The sequence below is a fragment of the Larus michahellis genome, chromosome 3, assembly GCF_964199755.1.
Source record: "Larus michahellis chromosome 3, bLarMic1.1, whole genome shotgun sequence".
NCBI classification, from domain to species: domain Eukaryota; kingdom Metazoa; phylum Chordata; class Aves; order Charadriiformes; family Laridae; genus Larus; species Larus michahellis.
This window is the reverse complement of record NC_133898.1, coordinates 82106108-82129721: the sequence shown is the minus strand read 5'-3', so window position 1 is coordinate 82129721 and position 23614 is coordinate 82106108. Positions and strand designations below refer to the sequence as shown.

Sequence of the window (23614 nt, the reverse complement as noted above, 5' to 3'; positions counted from 1 at the left end):
ACTACTTCTTCTTGATCATTAAAGAACCCAAACAAACTTATTCTGCTAAAATCTCTCCTACAGGTAAAAGCTCTTTCTGCACTCCAGAGACACGCTCTAGTCTGCCTTCTCTGCTCTCCTCCCAGGCCAAACGCACTTTGTGCCTCTTTCCTCATCTGCTGCTGCTCCCACATCACTTGTCGTGTTACATCCCTCTCTCCCTTTACCTGTCTCAGGCTCCCTTCCCTTACACCCCTCACCTGCTCCTCCCTCCGTTCTTCCCCAGCCTCTCTTCCTACTGCTACTTCCATCGTATTTCCACCATCTCAACCTTGCTCTAACGCTGCTTTCCCACACCAGCAGCATCACCTTTTTCCCATTTTGCCAGCTATTTTCCTGTCTCCCTTTTCTATTTTTCCTCCTCCCGCTCTTCTGACCTGCGTAGCCATTTCTTCCCCAGGCTGTTCCCCTTCCATCCGTCTCACACTTTCATTCCTCCAACTTTCCCTTTCCTGACACCCCCATTCCTTTCTCTGGGTTCATCCCCAGATTGACGTTTGGACAGCAGAGCCTGAGGTCAGGGCAGTGAACTGGAACCAGGGTCCCCATTCCCAGTTAACAGGCCATGTCCTGCGCAGCTGTGGAGCGGCTGCATTCAGGTGAAGGTTGCATGGTGCACCAATGGAAACCCGCACCCCAGCCTCTGAGCACGCTGGACACTGATCCCCAAACCAGGGAGGTCCTCTTTTACACACCAGTAGCTTCCTGGGACAACTGCCCTTCCTTCTAGGCCAATACTTTTGTGTTATTTCATAACCTTTCACTCCACCACCTGCAATGTCAATCATAGGTATTTGCTCTAATTAAATTCCCCATTAACTTATTTTCCTCACGGTCAATATAGATTTCTTTCTTTCTTTTCTCTGCCCCCACTCTTCCTTTTTTCTGTTGTCTCCTATTCCTCATATCGTTTAGTGATGGGCTTTGCCCTCTGACCCTTCCCTGTACCTTTTTAAGTGCTACCATATATTTTCTATAATGGGTTGACCAGATGTGAACTCCATATTTTAAGCAGCATGATCTCATAGCTTCCTCAGACCTCTCCTCTCCCCCAGCCAGGGCCAACCTTTTCTCATCTCCCAGTCATTTTGAGAGGAGCCAGCCACAGTGTCAAAGTCCTATCAAGAGACTCCTTGTACGGTTTTATCTTCGCCTGTAGTTTATAGTTCCTGAGCTTGGCTCCAGCTCCCCACACAAGGATGGCATTTGCCCTACCTGGGAGCCAGTGCAGGGAGCAGAAGGGGACAGTTTTAAGCAGCTGTGGAAGTTAGAAACCCTGCATCTCAGCCTTCATGGAAGGAAAAATAGAAGTGGGGAAACACAAAAAGCAAATACAGAAATGCACAAGGAAATACTTAGGGGAGTTTAACCATCAGTTTGATCTAGTGCAAGCCAGAGAGGGAGAGAGCAGAGAGATCTAAACAGTATTTAAGAGTGTAAAAGATATGCCTTTGTTCTGAACTGCTATCTTCTGTTTTAACATCAGCTCTTAAAAGATTAAAAAATAACTTTTTCTGTGTCTGCCAAACAGCCTCATACATTTCTGTCCAGTCAGAAACAGACCACGGACCTTATCTTCCTTGTGGCTTGAGCCTGCATGCGTATATCTAAAGATAAGAGCTTCCTATGATGGATTAAGACTTTCCAGCTCTGCCTACTGTGATTTACTCTGGGATTACAGCACCAGCCCATTCCTTTTAGCTCCATTGCCCGTCCAGACATGCTGCACAATGAAAATATGATGTCACCCCTTAGCAGGCGTTTCTAGACTGTGTCAACACCACTCTCTCGTGCATGCATCCACATCCAGCATGGCTGGGCAAGGACCAGACCTTTTCCACAGCAGCCTGTGGCGGCCATGGTTTGACTGGACAAGGAGTGCGTTACAGGGAGCGACATCTGGTTCGTGGCAGAGGAGACGAGCTGCTCGCTGCTCACCAAGGCAGAGTGGCATGGAGACGTGTCCCCAAGGAGCCACAGCATCTCTGAGGCTGCTGCAGAGAGGCAACGAGCGAGCAGGCAGCCCAGGGCATCCGCCAACAGCGGTTCAGGGCTGTCATGCCTGCATTTTTCTGTCTCCGGGTAAACTTTTGCATGGGTTATAGGAACACACAATTGCATCCACGGGGGAGAAAAAGCCGGGGGGTACTAGTCAGTCAGAACAAGAAAATGTAAATAAGCCTCATACACTTGTGAATGTAGATATTATGAACACTGAAAGCATGGTCACACTGTGGAGATAAAACCTGCAGTGAATTCTCCAGGGTTTAGTCTGAGGTTTTACTGCACCATGTATCATTTCGCTGTGTCCTAGCTGTTAAAAAATATTTTGTGGTAACTGAAATACCAAATCCCCCAAGGAGAAGCTGCCAGTCAGTTAACATCAAGAATCTAAGTTTTTTAGAGAATTTTCCAAAACCCAATGTTGTCCTGATTGCAAGGACTTCGGCATAGGCAATTTTTTTTCATTATTTAAACGACTTCCCTTGAGTGTTTGCAGCCCAGACAACAGCCACATTGTGTTTAATGCAGTAGAACCAGGGAATGAAACCAGCTGGGAACAGATCAACACGGTTTTATTGTCCAAACTGAGTAAAAAGGTAGAGTAAATTCACAAGCTAGCTGCTGACAAATTTATTAGATTTAATAATAAAAGGTGCTCATGTGTATAAATAACCCATTGAGGATTTTTTTTTTAAGCACTTGGGGATGATTGAGTAAATATCTTGTGTTGCGATGGAGAGGTTTTAGTCCTATCTTACAGCACAGACAAATTGCTTAGGCACTGCATACCCATGAGTGAAAGCAAAGGGATTTCAATGATATAGGCATCCGACCTTTAGAAAAAGTCTTCCTTTGGTCTCTTCCTCCTGATTTCAGACCTGCTCCTCCATTCTCTTCCCTTCTCCTTTACCTTTCAGTTGCACCAAAATGTACATCATGAAAAGATTTATCAGGGTTGTATAGTTTTGTGTCTTAGCACAGCAATAGCTCCACACTGGCAGAGGGGGATGGGAGAGGCTGCGATCGATCTTTTCTGTCTCCAGCTTCTAGCAGTACCTAGAGGGGCTTTTCTATCCAGGTAGTTCATAACGTACTCTGTATGCTTATAAATCAGCATTGATAAAAGTCACAAAAAGCTGTATATAGAATAGACTAGGTGAAAATGACTGTGTTATCTGAAAATTTCAAGGTGTTATATACTGGGGATTCTCTGCAGCTGAAGTACTTAGTGCATTTCGGTTCTGCTACCACCACGATGAATCTCCCTGAATTATATTGGTTAGTACTGGCTTAAAATATTTAACAGCAACTTTTTGTGTGGAAAAACAAATAATCTGTGACACAAGAAGTGAGATGTCTAGAGCAAAGTACAGTAACTGCAAAATAAGCTGCGTTGGCCCATTAATAACTCATAATCTCCTCCAGAAATTAGGTAGAGCACATATAAATCACGAGCCTGTGCATGTGTTTGTACGTGGGTATAAAACTTTTTATAAAATCCTTGCTTCATTTCTCCCTGTCCAGTGCTGCAGCTCAGCTGGACTTTCTGATATTTCTTCTGTAGATTCTTCTGCCATATAAATACAAGATAGCTGGGCCCCAGAGCCTTAGTTCACTTTAACAAATCCTTTCTTTTCCTGCCTTCTCTGCTGCTGCTTTTGATGTCCCTGGCCGATCTCAGTCCCAGCAGCAAGGAACTCACAAATTCCCCTCTCTTGGGTCTTTTTATCCTCTCCTCTCCCCATAATCCCACAGAACCAGTTTCCCTTCACACCGGCGTCCTGCACCGTGTCATGCCACTGGGAAGCTGGGACCCCATTCCAGGACTCACCCCCAGCATTACTACATTTTCCTTAACTTTGGTTTCTCTGCAAGCCACTGCTGCCTTTTTCTTTAAATCACTTCTGTGACCTTACTTCTTCCATGAAGAAACCCACCATAAAGTGCCTGATTCCCCAAATCTCCATTTGCAGCTTATTTTCATCAAGAGGTGGGGATGTATTTCTCTTGCCCAGCTGCTGGTGGTGCAAGTCCTGGCCTTGCACCCCTACCTTTCTCATTGCTGCCTGCGGCCAGCACCATCCCAGCACAAACACCAAACTGCACATCACCACCAACAGTTTGCTTCCGTTACTCTCTTAATTGCTTTAATCTCCTGCTCTGCACTCATTTTGCCAACAGATGAATGTTCTTCAGGCAGATGCTGTGTGTTACTACTTTCTGAAAGGCACTTTGATGTACTCTCTATAATTACCACAAACAAATAGACCCTAAGGAGCTGGGGAACACTATTTATTGAACAGGGGCCAAGAGTTTTCCAGAAAAAATGGATGTTTCATTTCCATGGAATTGGAATTGCCACTGTGCGTGGGTTTTCACTTATTTTGCAGTGAACTGGAAAAGGATAGGGAGAAACAGAAGATAAAGACAGATAAAGGAGGAAGAGCCTTTTAATCTTTCAATTGAAAAGGCTAAAAAAGAGAGCAACATGGGAGAGGAGAAAAACGGAGCTGAAAAACTGAAGAACATCTAAGCAAAAAATCAGTAACGTCCCCTGAAAAAAAAATCTGAATCTGCTTTGAAACCTGTCAAATGGAAATAGCTTAAAGACAAGACTCCCCTACCCCCCTTTCAGCTGGCTCTGCGTCCTCCCATGGAGGTGCAAGCCCAGGCCCTGCCGTAGGCACCACATGGGTACCAGGCAGTCCCAGAAGCAAGGGCGCTTGCATCCGGATTCACAAAGCACGAGCAAATGTTCATCTATCTTCCAAAACATTTCTCGTTGCGTCTTTTACTTAGTAAGTGCTGGCTTTGCTAGCTCTCATAGCCCCCTCCACTGCCATAGCCAGCCTTTCTACTACCCTGACTGCAACAGCAGCCCAGCAGCAAGGAGCTACACATCTAATTGCCCATGGCTTTCATGGGCTATCAGAACCTACACCAACACGTCACATGTGGCTCCAAAGTGATGTTATCTAATGTGGCTTGAACTGGCACAAGGTAAGGATCCTGAGGATCATCTTTCTCCCCCTCACATCTATGAAAATTCTGGTGGGTCATGTTGGCTCGTACACTTGGCACTTGGATGGGGGGGAGGTTTTTCATCATTGGTTCTCGCCTGTGGCCTGCTGATCTGACTACTTGAAATATGGGTATGTTGGATCACAGGCATTTGTATCAATATTTTAAAAGTTTAGGAATGGAAATTCCTGATTCAACTTTAATTTATGCTATTTAAAATCAAAGCCCAGACTCCTAACTTCAGACGTCTCCTAAAGGAATCATATAGCTCTATGGAAAAGTCTTAATCAGCTAAAACAAAGTTAAAGCTAAAACTGAAGCTAAACCAGAGTTACAATCACAGGATTTACCTGACCGGGGCTCTAAAAGAGTGTCCATGCTTCCTCCACATCACTGTGCATGTAGAGCTCGAATTAAATGCCTATTCCCAGGGGTATTTTTTTCTGTAGTGGATGTGATCTCATCCATCGTGCTTCATGCATTTATGCCCATCATTTCATCCACTTCCCTTATGTATACCGTTTGATACAGAAAAATAAAGCATCTTTTTTCCCTTCTTTAAACTCAATTTCATAGCTCAGCTGTCTCCTCTAGCCCCCATGGCTGCAGCCCAGGCAATCTCCAGCATTGCCAGCGCCTGTGCCATGGCCCTTAGCACGTCTTTGGCTGAAGGACAGAAGGGCCTTTGGGCTACTCCTCATCCACCGCTGGGAGCAGAGTGCCTGCCCTCCCAGGGGTAGATTTCAAAAGGGATGAATTTTCTTGCACCCTCTCAAGACCGTGGAGGCCTGGCAGAAGGTGGGAAGGAGAATTTCCCTTGGGCTGACTGCTGGAGGGGTGTCTGCTTATAGCTTCATTGCTTAGCATCCACAAGGAGATACAATTTCATAAACTTAAAGGAGCAGAAAGAGACTCTTAGTTCATTTGAGGGTTAGCAAACAGTACTCACACAGCATAAAGGTCAGAAGACTCAATTTATCCAATTCTGCCAATTCTATAGAGTGCAGGCAAATTATATCACAGGTGAATTTCGTCTCTCCCATGCATCTCTTATTTTTCTTCCTGCCAGGATTTGCCCAGCAGTGTACATTTCATTAGTTTCTTCTGGTCTAAGTTTAAAGGGCCTGAATACTCTCATGAAACGCCTCCACAAGAGCATTGCCTGACTGTCTCTTTTCTTTCACCCTCCTGCTTTCACTTCCTACCTCTTCTACCATCCTAAACTGTTCCTGTCCTTCCCCAGGTTTCTGAATTACAAGTTTCTGAATGACAGTTGCCTCTCTTTCTGCTCTGCCACAGAGTTACCACCCTAGGCACCTCGTTTCAGGAAGCCAGTCCTGGGGATGGTGCTCCAGCTGCAGGTTGGACCTCAGTGGGGGCTTCCTTGTTGGGATAACCTTCCCTGGGGCTGGCTGGGTCAGGTCTGGAGAAGGAGGAGGCACTGAGCCTGATGATGGATGCACAGACTCAGGGAGGAAGGAAGGGAGAAAGGGAGGGAGGGAGGGAGGGAGGGAGGGAGAGAGGAAGAGAGGAAGGAAGGGAGGAATGCCTGCAGCCATCCCACCCTTTCTCTGCTTTACTGCGGGCTTTGCCGTCAATTCAAATGCCCCAAAGACCAGACAAACTTTTTATAGTACTCTTTCCTGTGGCTGGATGGCTTGTGCAGTTCCTCTGCTCCCACTTTAAGAGTGACCTTAATATTTTATTTATTGTTTAAAGGATAATGTTCATGGTAGAGGAATATATGAGGCAATAAATGGCCTTTGCAGGTAATTAAATGCTGAAGAGCGCCGAAGCTATTGATAGCCATAAAAGCCATTTATTCTGAGCGTGTTGAGAAGTCAGGAGCACAGCTCCTCATAGCAGGCAACAAGACAAGATTAAACAAGCCACGGTACTAGGAAGGGGAAAGACAACATTTTTCTTGCCCTCTCAGGGCTTGAAATTTCTGAGCTGTTGTTTATTTGGTGCTTGGAACAGAAAATATTGATTGTAATAATATGTGGTTTTCTATCGTGTTATTCTTTTTTTCCTAGCTGTTTTAGAAGGGCTTTGCGCATGGTGGCAAGAATTATTGCCCTCCTTGGACAGATGCTCAAATAAAGGCACGGCAGCAAACAGTGACTTGCCCACACAATCAATGGCAAAGTCTCTGACAAAATCCAGCTCCCAGCCTAGTGCCTTGCCTATTAGTCACACTCTTAAAGTGCATTGCTGTAGCACTTCTCGTACCAGCTTGGAAGAGCCCACCTTCCTACATATAGAGGTACTAATGTGGCATAGGGTACCTCTGCCTCCTGTTGTGCTTCTGCTTCATGTGGAGCCCTACCTCCAGCCACTTCCACAAGAAGAGGTGCTGTTCTGTGGACAGGGGTAGGGGACACCATATGATATCTACGCATACAGATTTGGCTTCGCCTTTGGGAGAGGAACAAAGCTGGGGACCTTATTCACAGAACTTCCTGTCATCCCCCCTCATGAGGACAAGGATGCAGGGTGGCCACAGGAGTCCTTGCATAAAGAAAGGTTTGCTGCAGCTACGTGCAGCCACGCTCTGCGTGGAGCACAGAGATTGTCTAACAGTACAAAATAACCAAAACCCAAGGTTCAGGACGGAAAGAGCAAGGAAAGGATTGACTGAAAGGGGAAAGACAAAGACGCTTATCAATTTTGATGCTTCCCAAATAAAAGAAACTACTTCAATTTCTATGTCCACCACCAGGTTGGCAAGAACTTTTATAGCAAACTTGCTTTCCTCTGAAAAATAACAGTCTAACATTACATAGGTGCATGTCAACAGTAGGTAGGTGTTCCAGAAATATCCTTTTCCCATGCTCACATCCAGGCGTCCATTAGCTCAGCATGGGAGGACTAATGAAAGCTGAACACAGAGAGTGTGGATGGAGGCACTTCACAGGATCTCTGTTGGCTTCCCATCCATGTAGCCCCTGGCACACTTCACAGTGTTTTCTGCAGAGTTCACCCAGGTCTTGCCGTCATTTTGGTTCAAACTGCACTACCACTCTCATGGAAAATTTTTGGGTACAGCTCCAGAGGTGCTTTGAACCCAAGTGCTGTGGAGACGGGTAACATTCGAGGATTTGCTGTAATGCAGACCTGAAGCCCGGCACTTCCTGGATGAAATCCTGGGAGTCATCCCATGGCTGCTCCCCACAAATTGCTCTCCACAAATGGATGTTGGGAGAGGGCTGGAGAGGGACCCTCACCCCACGTGCGGGGCCGCTGGGTGCTGGTTTGAGAGAGTTTGGCAGGGCAGGCAGGGTGCGACGGTGATGCACAGCCAACAAGGCTCATTGCAGAGGCCGGTGACGGGTACAGCCCAGTGAGTGCATACTTCTTAGACATGTAAAACATCGTTGTAAGTGATATATGCATATATCAACAAATCCCACCTGGCCTGTACACTGCCATTAGCATCTGGCAGTTTGCTGTGAGCACAGGTGAATAATGGCTTAGGGGCATGTGCTTTGGAGTAAGGTTAAAAGGTGACTCCTGTATGGTTTAAGTGGATTAATATGACTGGACACGATGCCGGCTTCTCCTCTCATTTCTGCCAGTGTAAATCAAGAGTAACTGCACCGAAGTCAATACATGTATTAAATTCATTGGTACACAGGGGCTGAAAAGCACATGATTTTAAAAGAAAGAACATCCCAATTACAAGCTGGAGAACAGAAACAATGAAAAATGTGGCTGCTTTGCATGGCTTCCTGCAGTGCTTTATTATGGCCCTGCTCCTTCCATGCGAGCTCTATCCCAACAGGCACCCTCACAGACCCGCCTGCGAGAAGAGCTCCTACTGTTCTCCTTATTATTGCCACTACAGGGAAACTCCATCTCTGTTCTGTGTAGCAGAGGTCCCCCTGTGCTGACCTTGCTGCAGAGAAACGCTGGCTCCTGGGGAGATGGAAGGAGATTTAGGCAATGCAGCATTAAGCATAGACTCAGTGGCTTAAGGCCCAGTGCCTAAAACTGGAGTATTCCACTGGTGCCAACAGAGCTGTTGAATACAGCCTGACATGATGAGCAGGAATATTATGTGTCTGCCTGGCTCTGGCTGGGCGCAGCATGAAGGGCGCAAAGCCCTCACGCTTGTTCCTCTACCGTACAGCCATGGACAGACAGCTCCTGAGCTGGGCAGGGGTTGCCCTGGGGAAGAGGCAGCTTTTCCCCTCTCCAGAATTCCACATTTCAAGGGTTTTATGTGGCGGAGTTAATTTCTCCTTCCGTGCTTTCACGTGCGCTCTTGGGGCTGAGCAGTAATCTTGTCGGTGGGTTTTCCAAACAACTACCTGGCTGCAACTGAAACCAGCTCCTGGCTCTCAGCCTGCATCCTGGGACCCACAGGGGTGCAGACAGTGGGTTAGCTGGTGAAGCTGCTGAGCTCCCCCCCAGCCACCCCCAGGCCCATGGACAGGCTTTGGCAGAGCAACCCGGGGTTCACCAAGTTTGGTACACCGGGTCAGTGGTCAGCAGAGTGCTGAAAGTGTCCTCAAATCCCATCTCTCCATATTTCTGTTAATCTTTGGTGGAAGGAGAATCCCCTTTTGGGGCTGACGGCTCAGAGAGCCACCTGGGCACCCGGCTGCTCTGGAAATGCTACAGCTCATCACAGCCTCCCTCACTGCAGGACCAGGTGGCTCCTCTGTCACCTCTCCCATGTCCCCACTTCAACGGGGAAGTACTCAATTCTGTCCAGGTCATTTTGACCCACACTATGGCTGTCTGCCTAGCAGGCCAGTGGCTATCAGACACTGGGGTGAACAATCTGGAGCCTGGTGCATTTTTTTTAACCCCATGTATAACTGTGGCCCTCAGCTATTCCACAGCTCTCCTTCTCCACTGTACCACAGTGCTGCTGGTGATGGAGGTATAAAAGCCCCAAGAGACACTGCCTCTTCCCCCATCCCACTCCCAGCAAGTCGGGGAGGAGAACCAAGGCCAGCACGAGCCCTGACTAGTCCGGGTTGCCCAGCCCATGCTGCCTCCAGGGGGGCTATTAATTGCCCCTCCCAGCAGTGGGAGGGACAGGGAAGAGAAGCCTTCTCTACATCCATGTCTCCTGCCTGGTCCGGGGCAAAAATAATATTTTGCCACTTCCTCAGTGGCTGGGGAGGGCCAGTGGGAATGGTGTCAGGGACATCTGCACTGAAATTATATAGGGAAGGAGATGCTCAATGTGTAAAAGCCACTGTAAAACCTGCGGTTGTGGAGTTGCCTTCCACCACATAGAGCCTTGCCGTGCAAAAGTAAATGCAAATGTACATGCAAATTAAAATGCAAATGAAAACACAAATGCCAGGCCTCCTGGGCTGCACTCACTCAGTGCTACAGAAATCCCTTGACCTCTCAGAAATATTCAGGTTGCTGCAAATGTCCTAGTCCAAAGGAAAAAAAATATTGCTTTTCATTCTGGGTTCCTGCCTTTGCTCCCCTATGTGTAAGAGTGGCAGATGGATTTCTTTGCACAAAAATGCAATTTCTGTACTGTGCGCACAGCCCACTCCCAGCTTTGGTGTGCAAAGCACACACTTAGGGTCTTCCTGGCAAACAGGAGACTTGTGGATCATAATTGTGGACACTAAAATACCTTTCTCTCAGCTGCCGGCATGTAACTACCATTAAACTGAATGCATGAGAGACAGTGTGCTCCCCAAACACCCACAGAGGTGTTAATAAAAGAGGAGGAAAAATAATTTAAGTCAGGAGGAAGCCTGCAGGTGAAGCGGAGGTTCAGGGCCATAACTTTGCATCTTTCTTTTTTCCTAAACTAACTTTTATGATGTCCGTAGCAGGGGCCCAGGGCAGCTTTCCGGCCACTGATCGCAGATGGGGGCAGCAGGCATGTCCCAGCTCCACAGGGGCTGCACAGGGCCAGCACCGCATCCCAGCACGCTGGAGTGTGGGTAAGAAAGAAGCCCAGGCTTGTTGCCCACCTGGGAGCCTGGTGACTCTCTGGACCATCACTGTCCTCGGGTGCATCTGCCCTGTGCCACAGCCCCTCCAGGCTTCACCTCACACAGTCAAGCACTAAGGCAGGGACCTTGCTGGTGCCCGTAGGTGTTTTAAGCTAGCAGAAATACTCCTGCAAGTAGCAAAGCAAACCCTTTAGCAGTCACAATTCTCATTTAGGTTTACACTCGCTGGTGGAGATGACAGATAAGGATCCAGGCCAAGTGCGCTACAGCTAATAATGTTCCCTTGGATTTACGCTAACGGCACTGACCCAAAACTGCATTGCTGCGAGCAGCTTTCTCCACTCACCTGGTAAGAGGCCCCTCTGGGTGAAGGCAGACCTTTCTGTTTTGCAGGTGATCCTTAAAACAAGCGTCATGCAAGCGGGGAAGCACATGGGTAATGAAGTGCTGGGGCAGTGCCGGGTTAGAGCATACCAGTGACAGCAGTGATTTCATATTCGTGCCAAGATGACCCCAAAGCGTGGGCTGGGGTCCATGTTGTCACTTGGACTCCCACCTCTCGCTGCAGCCAGCGAGCCGAGGCAGTGCACGAGCAGAGGGGCCTGGGGAATGGGGACAGGCAAGACCTGGTTGAGGTGGCTGACCCCCAAGACCGCTCTGTGGCAAGTCTGCAAGCAGAGGAGGCTTGGTAGTTGGTGAGGATCCTTCAGTGCCTAATATGGTGTTTGAGTTGGATGAAGGGACCAACTTCCCCACTACCATCACACCTGCTTGAAACTTGGAGGAACTTAATCTCTTTGAGGCTTCTACCCCAGGGACAAGTATGGCTGAGGTGGCCAAAGGTTATGGAAGAAAATTGATAGAAACAGGGGCAACAGGATCGCTCAAGTCTTTTTTCCTTAGGAAAAGAGATAAAAGAAATAAAGAAATATAAAATAATCAAAAATTATCCCTGTCACTGCTGGGGCTCCTCAATGCAGTGGTTTTCACCCGAAAGCCTCCTCTGCAGCCACCAGAAAAAATATTGCAAATCGGCCCTCTTCCTCCCTCTGGAAAGATCCCACTGGGACCTGAAGTTCTCTGGCATATACAGTACAGCACCAAAAAAGGACAGTTATTTCTTCAGCCCTAATAAATCTGGAGCCCAAGCCGATCAAGCAGCCTACCTGCCTCCATCTGTCTGTTTTCATACGCCTCTGGGCTTTCTGATGCAGTGTTGTACTGCTGGAAAGGCTGGTTGCTGAAGAGATTGTCACACAGGAGGCTGCGACAGAGCTTCTTCAGGAAGCGCAGGACGTACCCGATGCTGTTCACTACCAGCAGGCTCAGGAGATGCTGCTTCCCCTCAAAAGAAGCTGAAACTGGAAAGCAAGCAGGAGCAATTCAATACCTGGGGATGCATGGCAGGAAAAAGAATGAGAGCAGGGGAGAAGATGTCACACAAGTATTTGTTTGTATGTTTTAAAATATTTTGCGCAATTACCCCACCTGAAGTGCAAAACAAGCTGGAGGAGAGCTTAAGGAGCTGCGTTTTGTGTGACCCAGATCACCTTCTCCCTGGAGTGCTGAAAGATGCTGTCTAGCATGGCCAGCAGTGCAAGGATTTCTAATATATGCATCCAACTGAAAACTGTATTGTATGATTGGAAGGAGGCAATTATGATACCCTGGTCTAAGGAAGGGGAAAGAAAGTGATCTGCCAATGATGGGCTATTAGGCTGACTTCAGCAATACCCAAGGTTTTAAAAGATAATGGGGAGACAAGAATTAAAAGGACATGGCTACAAATGAATAAAAGGTACCAAGGACGTACTGAAGAGAGAGCCACCAGCTTCACCATGGATCTTTATTTACTGATTTAATTGCATTTATAGGCAACAGAAGGTTGGCAGTTGTGCTCTATCCGGAATTCAGTACAGTATGAGAAATCTTTCATTAAACTGGAAATGATTGCATAGGAAAGGTGGGTCAGGAGACGACAACAGGCTCTGCTGGCAGGAGACCCCAAGCACTGGAGGGGAACCAGCAGTGGTCTGTGCTGGCACAAAAAGATTTTGTTGATGGTGTAAGCTAGTAGGCATTATCAATGGAGAAGCGAACTGTGAGACTGCACAGAAAGCACTGGCTGATTTTGAGCTCTGCAATAATAAAAATGTGTGGAAAAAACCACTAGAAAATACACGGCAATCCATAATTTTTTGAGGAGGCTCAACATGACCTGATGGGAAGAGAAATGATGGGATAGGCTCACCAGATGCCCATGAGCCACCAAGGTGACACTGCAATGAAAAAGTCAGATACATTTCAGGGAGGTATTGAACAAAGCATTTCCAGGAGAGACAAGGGAGTGTCAATTCCACTATATAAAGTCCTGGTGGAACCAGAGCTAGACTGACAGGTCATCCAGGCTTGAGAGGCGTGAATTCACATTTGATGAGGTGCACAGGCAGGCCACAGTGATGTTCAGGAAACAGAAATTTTCCCAGCTATCACCATCTCTGCTATGTGAGGCTGTGGGAAGATACTTGCGCTTCGTTCACTAATCCAGTGATCTTCCTTACAATGCAGAGAGGATCTGAAAGAAACTGTGTGTTTCAGCCTCGCAGGATGAGGACTGCTCTCTAGAAATACAGCTCAGATTGAACTCAAGGGTGAGTGCAGAGCAATTAAAATTCCTGGGCAAAGCTGTCCGGGAATATATTCAGCCAAGAATCAAAAGGGGCATAGGTCCCAGCCATGAGAGAGGTGGAGGGATCACAACAGACACACCAGGATCAATTGTAGCAGGACTCATTCAGGTGTCAAGAGGTTTGCAGGGAGGAATACATCATATGGCTGCCTGACCTCTACCACCTGAAAGGTTTTTTCCAATCCTACAGCCTCCAGTCACTACTAACAAGCATAAATTGCAATCTTAGGCTTACAATCTTTGGGATAACTTCAGAGATATCCTGCTGCCTGATCTGCTGTAAGGGATCATGCTCCACAGCTGATTGAACATCTGTGAGGCAAGCCATGGGAAGATTGGAAAGCCCATGACAAAATCTGTCTGCACTGCTGCTGGGCTGTGAGTGAGCTGCAATCTCAGAGCCATACCATGACTAGGAGGCCATTCGCCCCTCCTTGGTGATTATAAAAGGTATCAAGTTGGGGACAAGGCTGACCACGCGCTTCTAGCTCAGGTACCTGAAGCCGAGACAACTCAGAGGAACTGAGACCAATGGGCTTGGCAGGCTTGGTGCACAACGTGACTTTTCTGCTGAAAATCATATATGCAGCACAGAACCAGGCAAAAATGAAGCTCTGCACTAAATTTCTTCCGTCTCATGTTTCTGTGAACAAATCTGGATCATTCTTAGAGTATTTCTGATGTCCCTTAGGGAAGGCACACCTGTGATTAGAGAGAACTAGAGGAGAGGCAGGAAGCAGGATTTATATTCTGCACAGCGGGCCAGAGCCTGGGCTCCCACGCAAGAGGGTCCCAATGGCACAGCTGAGCTGCTGTGGTCCCTGCAAAACTGATGGGACTTGCGGTCCTTGGCTTCATGTTCGGGCCTGACTCATCGGTGGCAGCTCATTGGAGCGCTTTGTTCCCATATTCCCATCCTTGTTTAATTCCCACTGCCTCCCCGTATGCAGAAACAATGTTGTGACACAAAACTCTTGCTGTGATTAAAAGAAAAGTTCATGTTCAGTCTGAGATCCAGGGCAGGGGATTCAGTGTGGGACATGGGAGACTCATCGGGACACAGCAAGAAGTGTCACTGTGGGAAGATGAAGAGCTCCTGGGAAGTTCCATCTGATCTCTGATTCTCTCCGATATATTTGTATAGTCCTGCTGTATGAGGAATTGCCACGGGACTTTTGCAATTCCTACAGCTGAGAGCAGATTTGGCTCATGCACTGCAGGAGGAGGACACACCAGCAGCTGAACTCTGTGCAAGTTTTCCTTTAGAGCAACATGTGGCGGCAACATGCGGCATGAAGTGGGTTTGTAACGCTGCTCATCCTTGTACGGCTGCAGGAAAAACTCAGCTGACAGGCCTGGCCTCGGCACTGTTTCAAAGAGCGTTAAGTGCAGGACTCTGGAGCTAGCACTGGTCCTCCCCTGAATCACCGCTGCAATGCCCTTTACCGATGTACTTTCATCTGACACCAAGGCAATTCCTGCAGCAGCTTGTTTTACAAAGGTGTAAATGATGTTCAAAGCTGGTTGACAGCCTGCTGATGTGAACGGGACAGCTAGGATAGGCAGGATTGGGGATCAGCGAGTCCAGGGGAGGGCCACGAAGATGATCAGAGGACTGGAGCACCTCTCCTTTGAAGACAGGCTGAGAGAGTTGGGGTTGTTCAGCCTGGAGAAGAGAAGGCTCCAGGGAGACCTTATAGCAGCCTTCCAGTACCTAAAGGGGGCCTACAGGAAAGATGGGGAGGGAATTTTTATCAGGGAGTGGAGCAATAGGATGAGGGGTAACAGTTTCAAACTGAAAGAGGGGAGATTTAGATTGGATATCAGGAGGAAATTCTTTACTGTGAGGGTGGTGAGACGCTGGCACAGGTTGCCCAGAGAAGCTGTGGATGCCCCATCCCTGGAAGTGTTCAAGGCCAGGCTGGATGGGGCTTTGAGCAGCCTGGTCTAGCGGGAGGTGTCCCTGCCCATGGCAGGGGGGTTGGAACTAGATGACCTTTAAGGTCCCTTCCAACCCAAACCACTCCATGATTCTATGATCAGGTGAAGATTTCAAGCACTTCCCAGTTGGCCACAAACCCCTTACAAAAATGCTTTACCTGACACCATCTCGCCTCCGTAGCCCTGCTTGATGAGGGAGAAGACGGTCTTCTGCTGGAGCGCGCAGTCGATGCAGGCCTGAACAGCCTGCTGCAGGGCCACCGACGGTCTCTCCGGCCCAAAGTGCTCTGGCAGCTGCTGCACTTTTTTTCTGTCGAGGTACGGCCCCAGGTTCGCTTGTTTGTTGACATAAATGCAGACTGTAGGCACAAAATCCCAACAAGCTTATTACAAAGTGGCCCTGAGAGCGTCCTAGCAAATGCTAGCTTTATACATTTCCATTTATTTCTTCCATTCGCTGGTGAATTGCTGCCGTTTGCGATGGCATGGACAGCCTTCCTTATGCTATTCACCCATTGCCGAAGTGAAGTGAGCTGAGTTTGGGCCTTTGCTCAGTGTCAGAGGCAAGAATAAGCTACATGCAACTAAAGATCCTCATGGAAGCCCCCCTGTGTGTGCCTCTTGCAGACTACCTCATCCATGCAGCTGGCAACCAGAAAAAATGCCCAGGGAGAGCAGGGGTGACCTTACATGAATGGGTAAACTCCAGCCTGAGGTGGTTTTGTCTCTTTATTTATTTTCTCTAGATGGTTTTAGACTGGTTCATTGAGAAGCCCTTTGAGAAGCACTGCTCTGAGCTGAGTTTTGGGAGACTTTGGCTCTTTGCTGCTTCTGGCCTTAATGCCGCTGTAATTTCTGGAGGGTTATGGTGCACTGAACTGCACAGTGAGATGGGCAGACGCTGGTCTTTGGGAGCTTCCTGACCTCGTCATGTCCAATCCAGCACGCTGCAAACTGCATCGTCTCGAGGGAAACCCTATGTCACTTTCAATGCTAAACCCCCCTTTGGGACCCCGCAGGGGGTCTGTGAGGGATGCCCCAGCCTCTCCCCCAAGCCCCGTGTGTCTCCTCTCATACACTGTTGCCTGCAGAGGCAGTTTTTATGCGTGCCATCAGGCCTGCCGGCAATAGCCAAAAAAATCAGCGTGCTCCTCTTGCTAGCAAGAACTTATTTTAAGCTTGGCTGAGACTAACTGCATCTTGGAGGAAGTGGAGATAGCGCTAAGGGCGACTAAGAGCCTAAAGTCAGGCTAAAGTGAGATGTATTATAATAGCTGGCTGAGTGTGCTCGAGCTGTCATCTCTCAGACAATATAACATTATCCTCTGACAGAAATCAGATATGTGACAAAAAAACCCCATCAAGCGGAGTGGAGGACACGATGACAGCTGTGTAAAGTTGGAAATAATTTACAGTTTGCATCACCGTAATGAAAATCTAGTGCAACTGTCACAGCGCACTCTGCTACGCCATCTCTCATTGAGCAGCAGAAGGGGCTCCAGCAGTATATCCTGGGTAAACAGGAGGATAATAGCAATCATACTTATCATTATGTAGCACTTTACACCTTCCAAGTGCCAAACAAACAAAGGGATAACACACTGAAAGACAGCAGCATCATGCAGGAATTGCAGGGGGCTGTCAGGGTGCAGCTTTCCTGGTGTGCCACTGTGCCAAACCTCGCCGAATCTGCAGGACGTGGCTTCTGCCGTGACAAGCCACTGGTTTTGCCTGAGTCTCAGCTGCAGGAAGGACTCCACAGGCTGCAGGCAGCGTGCTGGGTCCCTCGCTGGGGAGCCGGGGCCCCTATGATCCTTTTAGTGCAGATAGGGAAGCAAAAGTTGGCTTAAGCCTGTCTCCACCTCCTGCAAACCCTGCTCCGGTGGGAGCCTCCACACACCGTTGGGAAGGTGCTGGGAGAGCAAGCACCGGCGACACAGGGATGAGCAGCTGGAAGTGCAGGGAGCCACATCCACAGAGCCCAAAATGATGCCCACGGAGCCTCTGCAGCCACCCTAGTGATCAGGTGGGGCTGGTGGACGGTGCCTCCCTGTCCCCCTCCGAAAGCAGCACCGGACACGGCTCTCAGGACAGCGCCACAAAACACCACTCGACTGATATTTGCCAAGCGCTTTGCAGTCTTTGCATGTGAAGGGACAAATGAGAATAAAATATATTAGTATCGTCATCATCGCTACGTTTAGCATCATTCTGCTACCAGAGCAGATGGAAAACTTCTCCTCTGTGCATCCCAGCTAAGAAATAATGGGATTTATGTGTTGTGTTTAGATTCTAATGTTATCTAATCCATTTCTCTGCTGAAACCTCTGGGTAAATCAACTGTCTTGTTGATTTTCTTCTCATTTACATCAGTTTAAAAGCATTGACCTATGTTACTTCTGGTAATATAAGCAAAAAAAAAAGGACAAGGCTGTGTTTTCCCTGACTACAGTCAGAAATTACCGGGTCTGCTGCTGTGGGGTAAGGTATTGGGGTTTATGTGCTGGTAACCCTGTGTACAGTCAGACCATGGCTTCTCCATCCTTCTCCCCATGGCTGTACCAGATGCTTCATGTTCACATCGGGGTTTAGTCTGGTCATTGCAACACATTTGATGGGGTAAGTATAAAATAGTTAGCATTAATGGGATGTTGATGTCTGCATTTGAAGAGGAATGGATCTGACATCTCCACTGAACTTGACACATGGCAGTCAACATATAGTCTCGCAGGACATCTCTGTTCTTTGTCACTGGTCACCAGTGTAACCTACAAACACCCCATTTTCATGAGCTCCGCCTGTTCTGGACCTTGAGCACTTGAGGCTTGGTACCTGTGAGAGCCTGTGGGGTGGCCGAGTTGGGTATCGTAGCTGCGTCCTGGGGGATTGAACTAATATCTGGCTCTGGTGTGCTTCTCGGCGGAGAGATCGCTAAGGGAGTCATCAGGACACGAGATTTCAGCTGCAAAAAATAACCAGTTGAGTAATGAAAGTATACACAAGGTATTCCATTTTTTTTTCTGGGTATGTCACTCCCCATGAACTCCCACCCATTAGCAATCCGCTATTGCATCGCTTTCTTCAGGCCAGAAGCATCCGTTCTGCTCCTGGGAGGATACTGGAGCTTGATGCCTGACTGATTTGCAGCAGACAGCAATGCCTTAAGTTACGGGATGCAAATATTATGCCACCCACTGGGTAGTTATTTACACCTAAGCAAATTGGGTTTAACACTCTAACAAATCAGCGCAATGGTATTTTACGACACATTTCATGTAGGTGTAAACAATTCTCTGCAACTCAGAAACACGGGATCTTTAACTACACCATAATTTAGGGCCAAATTCTGCCCTTGGGTACAGGAGTGTAAATCTTGTCTAAACCCAGTGGCACCAAGAGGCTACTTTGGGCTGACACCCATGTAAATAAGCTCAGACTGTGGCCCGTAGTGTGTTATTACCAGGTAGTAAATACAAACTGCTGCACTGTTGCACCCAGTAATCTTCGTGACCTGCAACCTGACTTGGAGAAGTGAAACGCAGTGGGAATTTACAGCGCGATATCACTACGCCTTTACACTGCTGATACCTGGCAACGTCTCACCAGTCAAGTGATGATCAGATCCTCATAATTACAAAGGGCTGACGTGATGGATGTGACTTGAAGGGACCACTCTCCCTTTTCCTTTTACTACAAAGGGAAGCAGGGGGAAAGCAGAGAGCCAAGCACACAGCTGGCTGGTTTATATATTTACATATACTGCACTGAGCTCTTCTTCTGGCAGGTGATTTTGTTGTTGTTGTTGATTTTCAGTGGCCAAAGGTAAAAAATGCTATAAGTGACAAGTGTAAGAATGAAAAGGAATATTTAGCCCTGTTAAATTTGCAGAGTAATTCTTCTCTCAGAGCTTACGCCCAAGCTGTAAATAACGTACAAAGTATATTTTAGGTAGTAATGAAGCCAGACCACTACCTAGAAACCAAACAGTGAGCAAGTCCTGGTGGAGAGTAGAAGTCATTTTGGATAAAGAGTCATGTTGTCCATGATTATGATGACAACTATCTAAAATAATGATCACTGTTTCAATGCTAACTGTGAAAAAAGAAAGCTGCGAAAGGGAGAGGGAAAGCTGTGTTGAACTGTTTTTGTAGGGTTGTCTTGCTTTCAGACTGACATCAGGAAAGACCAGCAGCAAGTGCTGTCAGTTTGTTTTCCAAGCAATTAAAAATAAATGGGAGAAAAACAGTGTTTCCAAAATCAAGGTTCCCACCCAGTTTGGGGTTTATCCCATATGAGAAGGTGAGAAGCAGCGTGATTTGTTATTTTGAACGTATAGCAACATGTTGATGACTCACTTTTCTATGGTGAAGCGCGCTGGCAATGTGAAACTTCAGGTAGCCCCTGTGCTAGGCTTCTGGGCTTGCTTTTGATCATATGCATATATGCATATATAATAAATGCATATATACATATGTGTTTGTACATAGTATATACATAGATATAAAAATACATACATTTATATAGAGACATACATATATACTTGTATATATATTAACATACACATATATATATAAATATATATATATATATGCACTCGCACATGCATACACCTATATAGATACTATTTTGGAGACAGCAGACCTAATAACTTCTGTTTGACTTGCATGTTGGCTCCTTAATGTCCTTACTAGTTCACAGCCCTGTTGCCCCAAACACAGGTGCACAAGTGCCAGCCCCTCACCTCCATCCCTTGAGCCTCGTGCACCGTCTGAGAGTGCGTTGCCCTAACAATCACCATCCAGTGGAGGTGGAGATGGGACATTGCCCAGTAGAACCTCTTTCTCTGCCTGTTCCCCGGCTCTTGGAGGCCCAGGCAGGCTTATGTTCAAGAGCAAATAAACAGAGGGCAAGACTTGTGTAAACTCTCTGGCTTGGAAGCCCCGTCTTGGCAGTTTGTTGTTTTAGCGAACAGTTTACTGCAAACTTAATTGCAACAGCATGTGCTCTACAGCCTCTGGATACAGATATATGCCATTTTATTAGGGGTAGCAACGAATGTGCCTTCATTAGATCAAAATAAAACAATGCCTGATTAGAGGAGACAATACAGTAGCAAACAGGGCTTAAATGCCTCTGGACACTGAAACCCTGAGTAGCCCCTGAATATCAGTAAGCGTAGATCTCCAAGTATTTAATTTAAAGATGTCTTTTCTTGGACTGATTCTTCTCTATCAAAACGCCAACCCGATCGACCAGATGACTGACTCAGAGCTTGGCAGTAGAGAGCACATATGCATAAAAGTGAAAAAAAAATGGTGAAGAAGAGAAGAGAGAGAGAAAGAGAGAAAAGGAGACAGAGCAAATCTGTCAGAGCACTTTGGGAAATCCCCATGGTAAGGCATTTGAATCAGCTTTTGAGTATCAAATGGCATAAGTTTTAATATACACAGCATGAGATTTAAAAGGCTTTAAAACAAGATGTACAACCAACCCCATGCTCTTATGGACCTTCTACCATGGAAAAGAGATCAGAGAAAGCCAATCAGAGATTTAGGGAAGAAAATAAGTGCATCTACTTTGCCAAAGTCACAGTGCATTAGGTGCAGAGAGAATGCGGGCTTTCATGCCACTGATGACTGCTGCAGGCTTGTCTGAGCATACAGCGGCTGCGGAGGACCCGGTTGAGTCCTGGAGTTTCTGTTACAATCTGCACACCCCTTTCGAGCAATCAGGACTCATCTAGCTCGTATTTCTGTCATTCCACACCAAAAATAAGTGAAAGAGAGGGAAGAACATTTCCCAGATTTTTTTTTTTCTTCTGAATAAGTTCTCTGCCAACTTGTGCAATAAAATATACAGGAAAGAAACAAGATGAACCGAGATACAAACTTTCCCTGTACTTTTCTCAAACCACTTAGAACACAGGTCCTCATCTTTATGGCCCCTAGTTCCCCTGTACTGGTTGTCCCCTGCCCTGCTAGAAAAGGCTGAGGTTCACCCCATCCCCATGGACCTGTGTTCTTCCAGCCAGGAGGGCAGAGTCACCTCCTGGACATGAAAGCCTTTGCTGCTGGAAAGAAAACCACCTCCAGCCCCTGCAGATGTGCATGCAGATGTGCACCAAGGTGAGTGCCTGGTCCTGCAGTGTGGTCTTCCAACGGTTGGGCAGAAAGGTGCCATTAAACCTGCACCAGGGAAGCACAGAGCTTCAGAGCACACACTTTGGGGTCCTTGGCATTACCCCTCTGTGCATTTGGCTGCAGGTGAGGAGGCTCAGCACAAGGCAAGTCAGGGTTCAGCTCAGTCAGTGGAGCAGAGAGGCATCAGCGCTGTGCTGGCAAAGGCAAAACACAGTCCAAGGCCTTTCCCACCTTTTCTTCTTGTGTCATGCAATACCTTTCTTCCGCACAGCAAAGGATGCAGGGGAGTCTGCACGCAGCCTCCTACATCCCCTGAGCGTTTTGCAGTGAATGAGGCGGGTGACCTTAAGAGAAGCGTATGCAACCTTGAAATCCAAGGCTGTATCACAAGGCAGGTGAATAATCAGGGCACTTGAAGGTTGTCTGTGCAATCTCAGTTCCAGTGTGTCCGAATCCTGACTGCTTATTTGTCACCATTAATAGTGACTTCTAAGGCAGCAGGGGAACCTATGCCCTGTAATGGAAACTGTCGCTCCAGACGCCGTCCTCCACAGGGTGACTCTTGCTGCCCACCCTGCCTGGCAGGAGCTTGCAAGGTCCCAGCCAACTGCTCGCCCGGGGCTGGGGCCACCTCCCCAGGCAGGAGCTGCTGCGGTGGCACTGGGGGGACAAACTGCCCTTGGGCTGCTCGTATGGGGCCATCATTTTGTTGCCTTCTGGAAGGGATGTGGTGGTCTTTGCTGCAGTGCTGCCCGCGCACGTGTTGCTCCGACATCCTCTAACACCACAAATCCCCCTACAATGCCAACACAGCCTTCCCTTGAATGGGCTTTCTAGGTAGCTCTCTGGGGCTGCCCCTCACTTAAAACTGGAGAAATAAACCCCAACCATCTACTAAACCCCCCCCTGGCTGCCAGGATAGAATTTTTCCTAGAGATTTAGACAGTCAGAAAGAATATTGCGTTTGGGGAAAATGCAGCTTTTTACAGCAAATAGCTCCACATCAGGTACAAAACTGGTTTTGGAAAAACAGCTGATGAAATTTTATAACCAAAGCTGTGAAAAAATAAACAGGATAGTGAGGAAAAGGACTTTGCTTGGTGGTGAAGCGTGATGAAATATCATTTTAGGAAAACGCAGATATTTGCTTTAATATCAATGAAAGCAGGCAATGGGTCATCTGTCTATAAAGAGCATGTGATTAAAAATGTCTGTTATTCACATCTCGGTCAAAATAAATTTAAATGTAGGCTGTAAATTCCTAGTTTGCTAAAAATTCAGAAGTATCTTTCCATCTGTTCTGTAATAATTCAGCTATCTGGTTGCTATAAAGAATTTGGTTGCCTGCCATTTGGGCAGGGAGTCATTTTTTAAAATGCGTTTAAGTCTCATGGTATCTGAAAGTCATACAATTAGCGAGCTAATTAAATCAAGCTAGAGTTCCCCATCAAAAAAAATGTAATCTGTGACTCACGCTGGGGAAGTGTTTTTGATGGAGAGGGGTTCACTTCAGCTGAGCGCAAAGCGTACAGAGGCGCCTCACAGAAAACATCGCTTCGGTGTGCGAATCCTATAGTGCAAATAAACGGCGCCAGGCCAGATGCCATGGACGCTACAGCTCATGAGTGCCAGAAACTTAAGCCATTGGTTATAAAAGGATGGTTTTTTACCTGCTGTCACTCGCTAAGAAATAACATCATCCCAGATTCACTGCCCAAGGAGGGATGCCATCATCTCCCTGCTGAGTCCCTGGGGACGGGGAGGAGGCACGTGTGGCACCCAGCAGGGGGAAAAACTTCCCTTTGGAAGAGGAGGGGGCAACAGCAATCAACCGCCCAGCC

General features: G+C 47.4%; 1 protein-coding gene across 1 annotated transcript in view; it reads right to left on the bottom strand.

Moving 5' to 3' along the window:
• SCML4 (Scm polycomb group protein like 4) overlaps positions 1 to 23614 on the bottom strand; it is a 70486-nt gene that overhangs the window by 19271 nt on the left and 27601 nt on the right. The window contains exons 3-5 of the mRNA XM_074578330.1: positions 18466 to 18595; positions 15792 to 15992; positions 12170 to 12364 (exon numbers count right to left, since the gene is read on the bottom strand). Of these exons, the coding sequence (XP_074434431.1) occupies positions 12170 to 12364; positions 15792 to 15992; positions 18466 to 18595 (526 nt within the window). The remainder of the gene's footprint in view (positions 1 to 12169; positions 12365 to 15791; positions 15993 to 18465; positions 18596 to 23614) is intronic.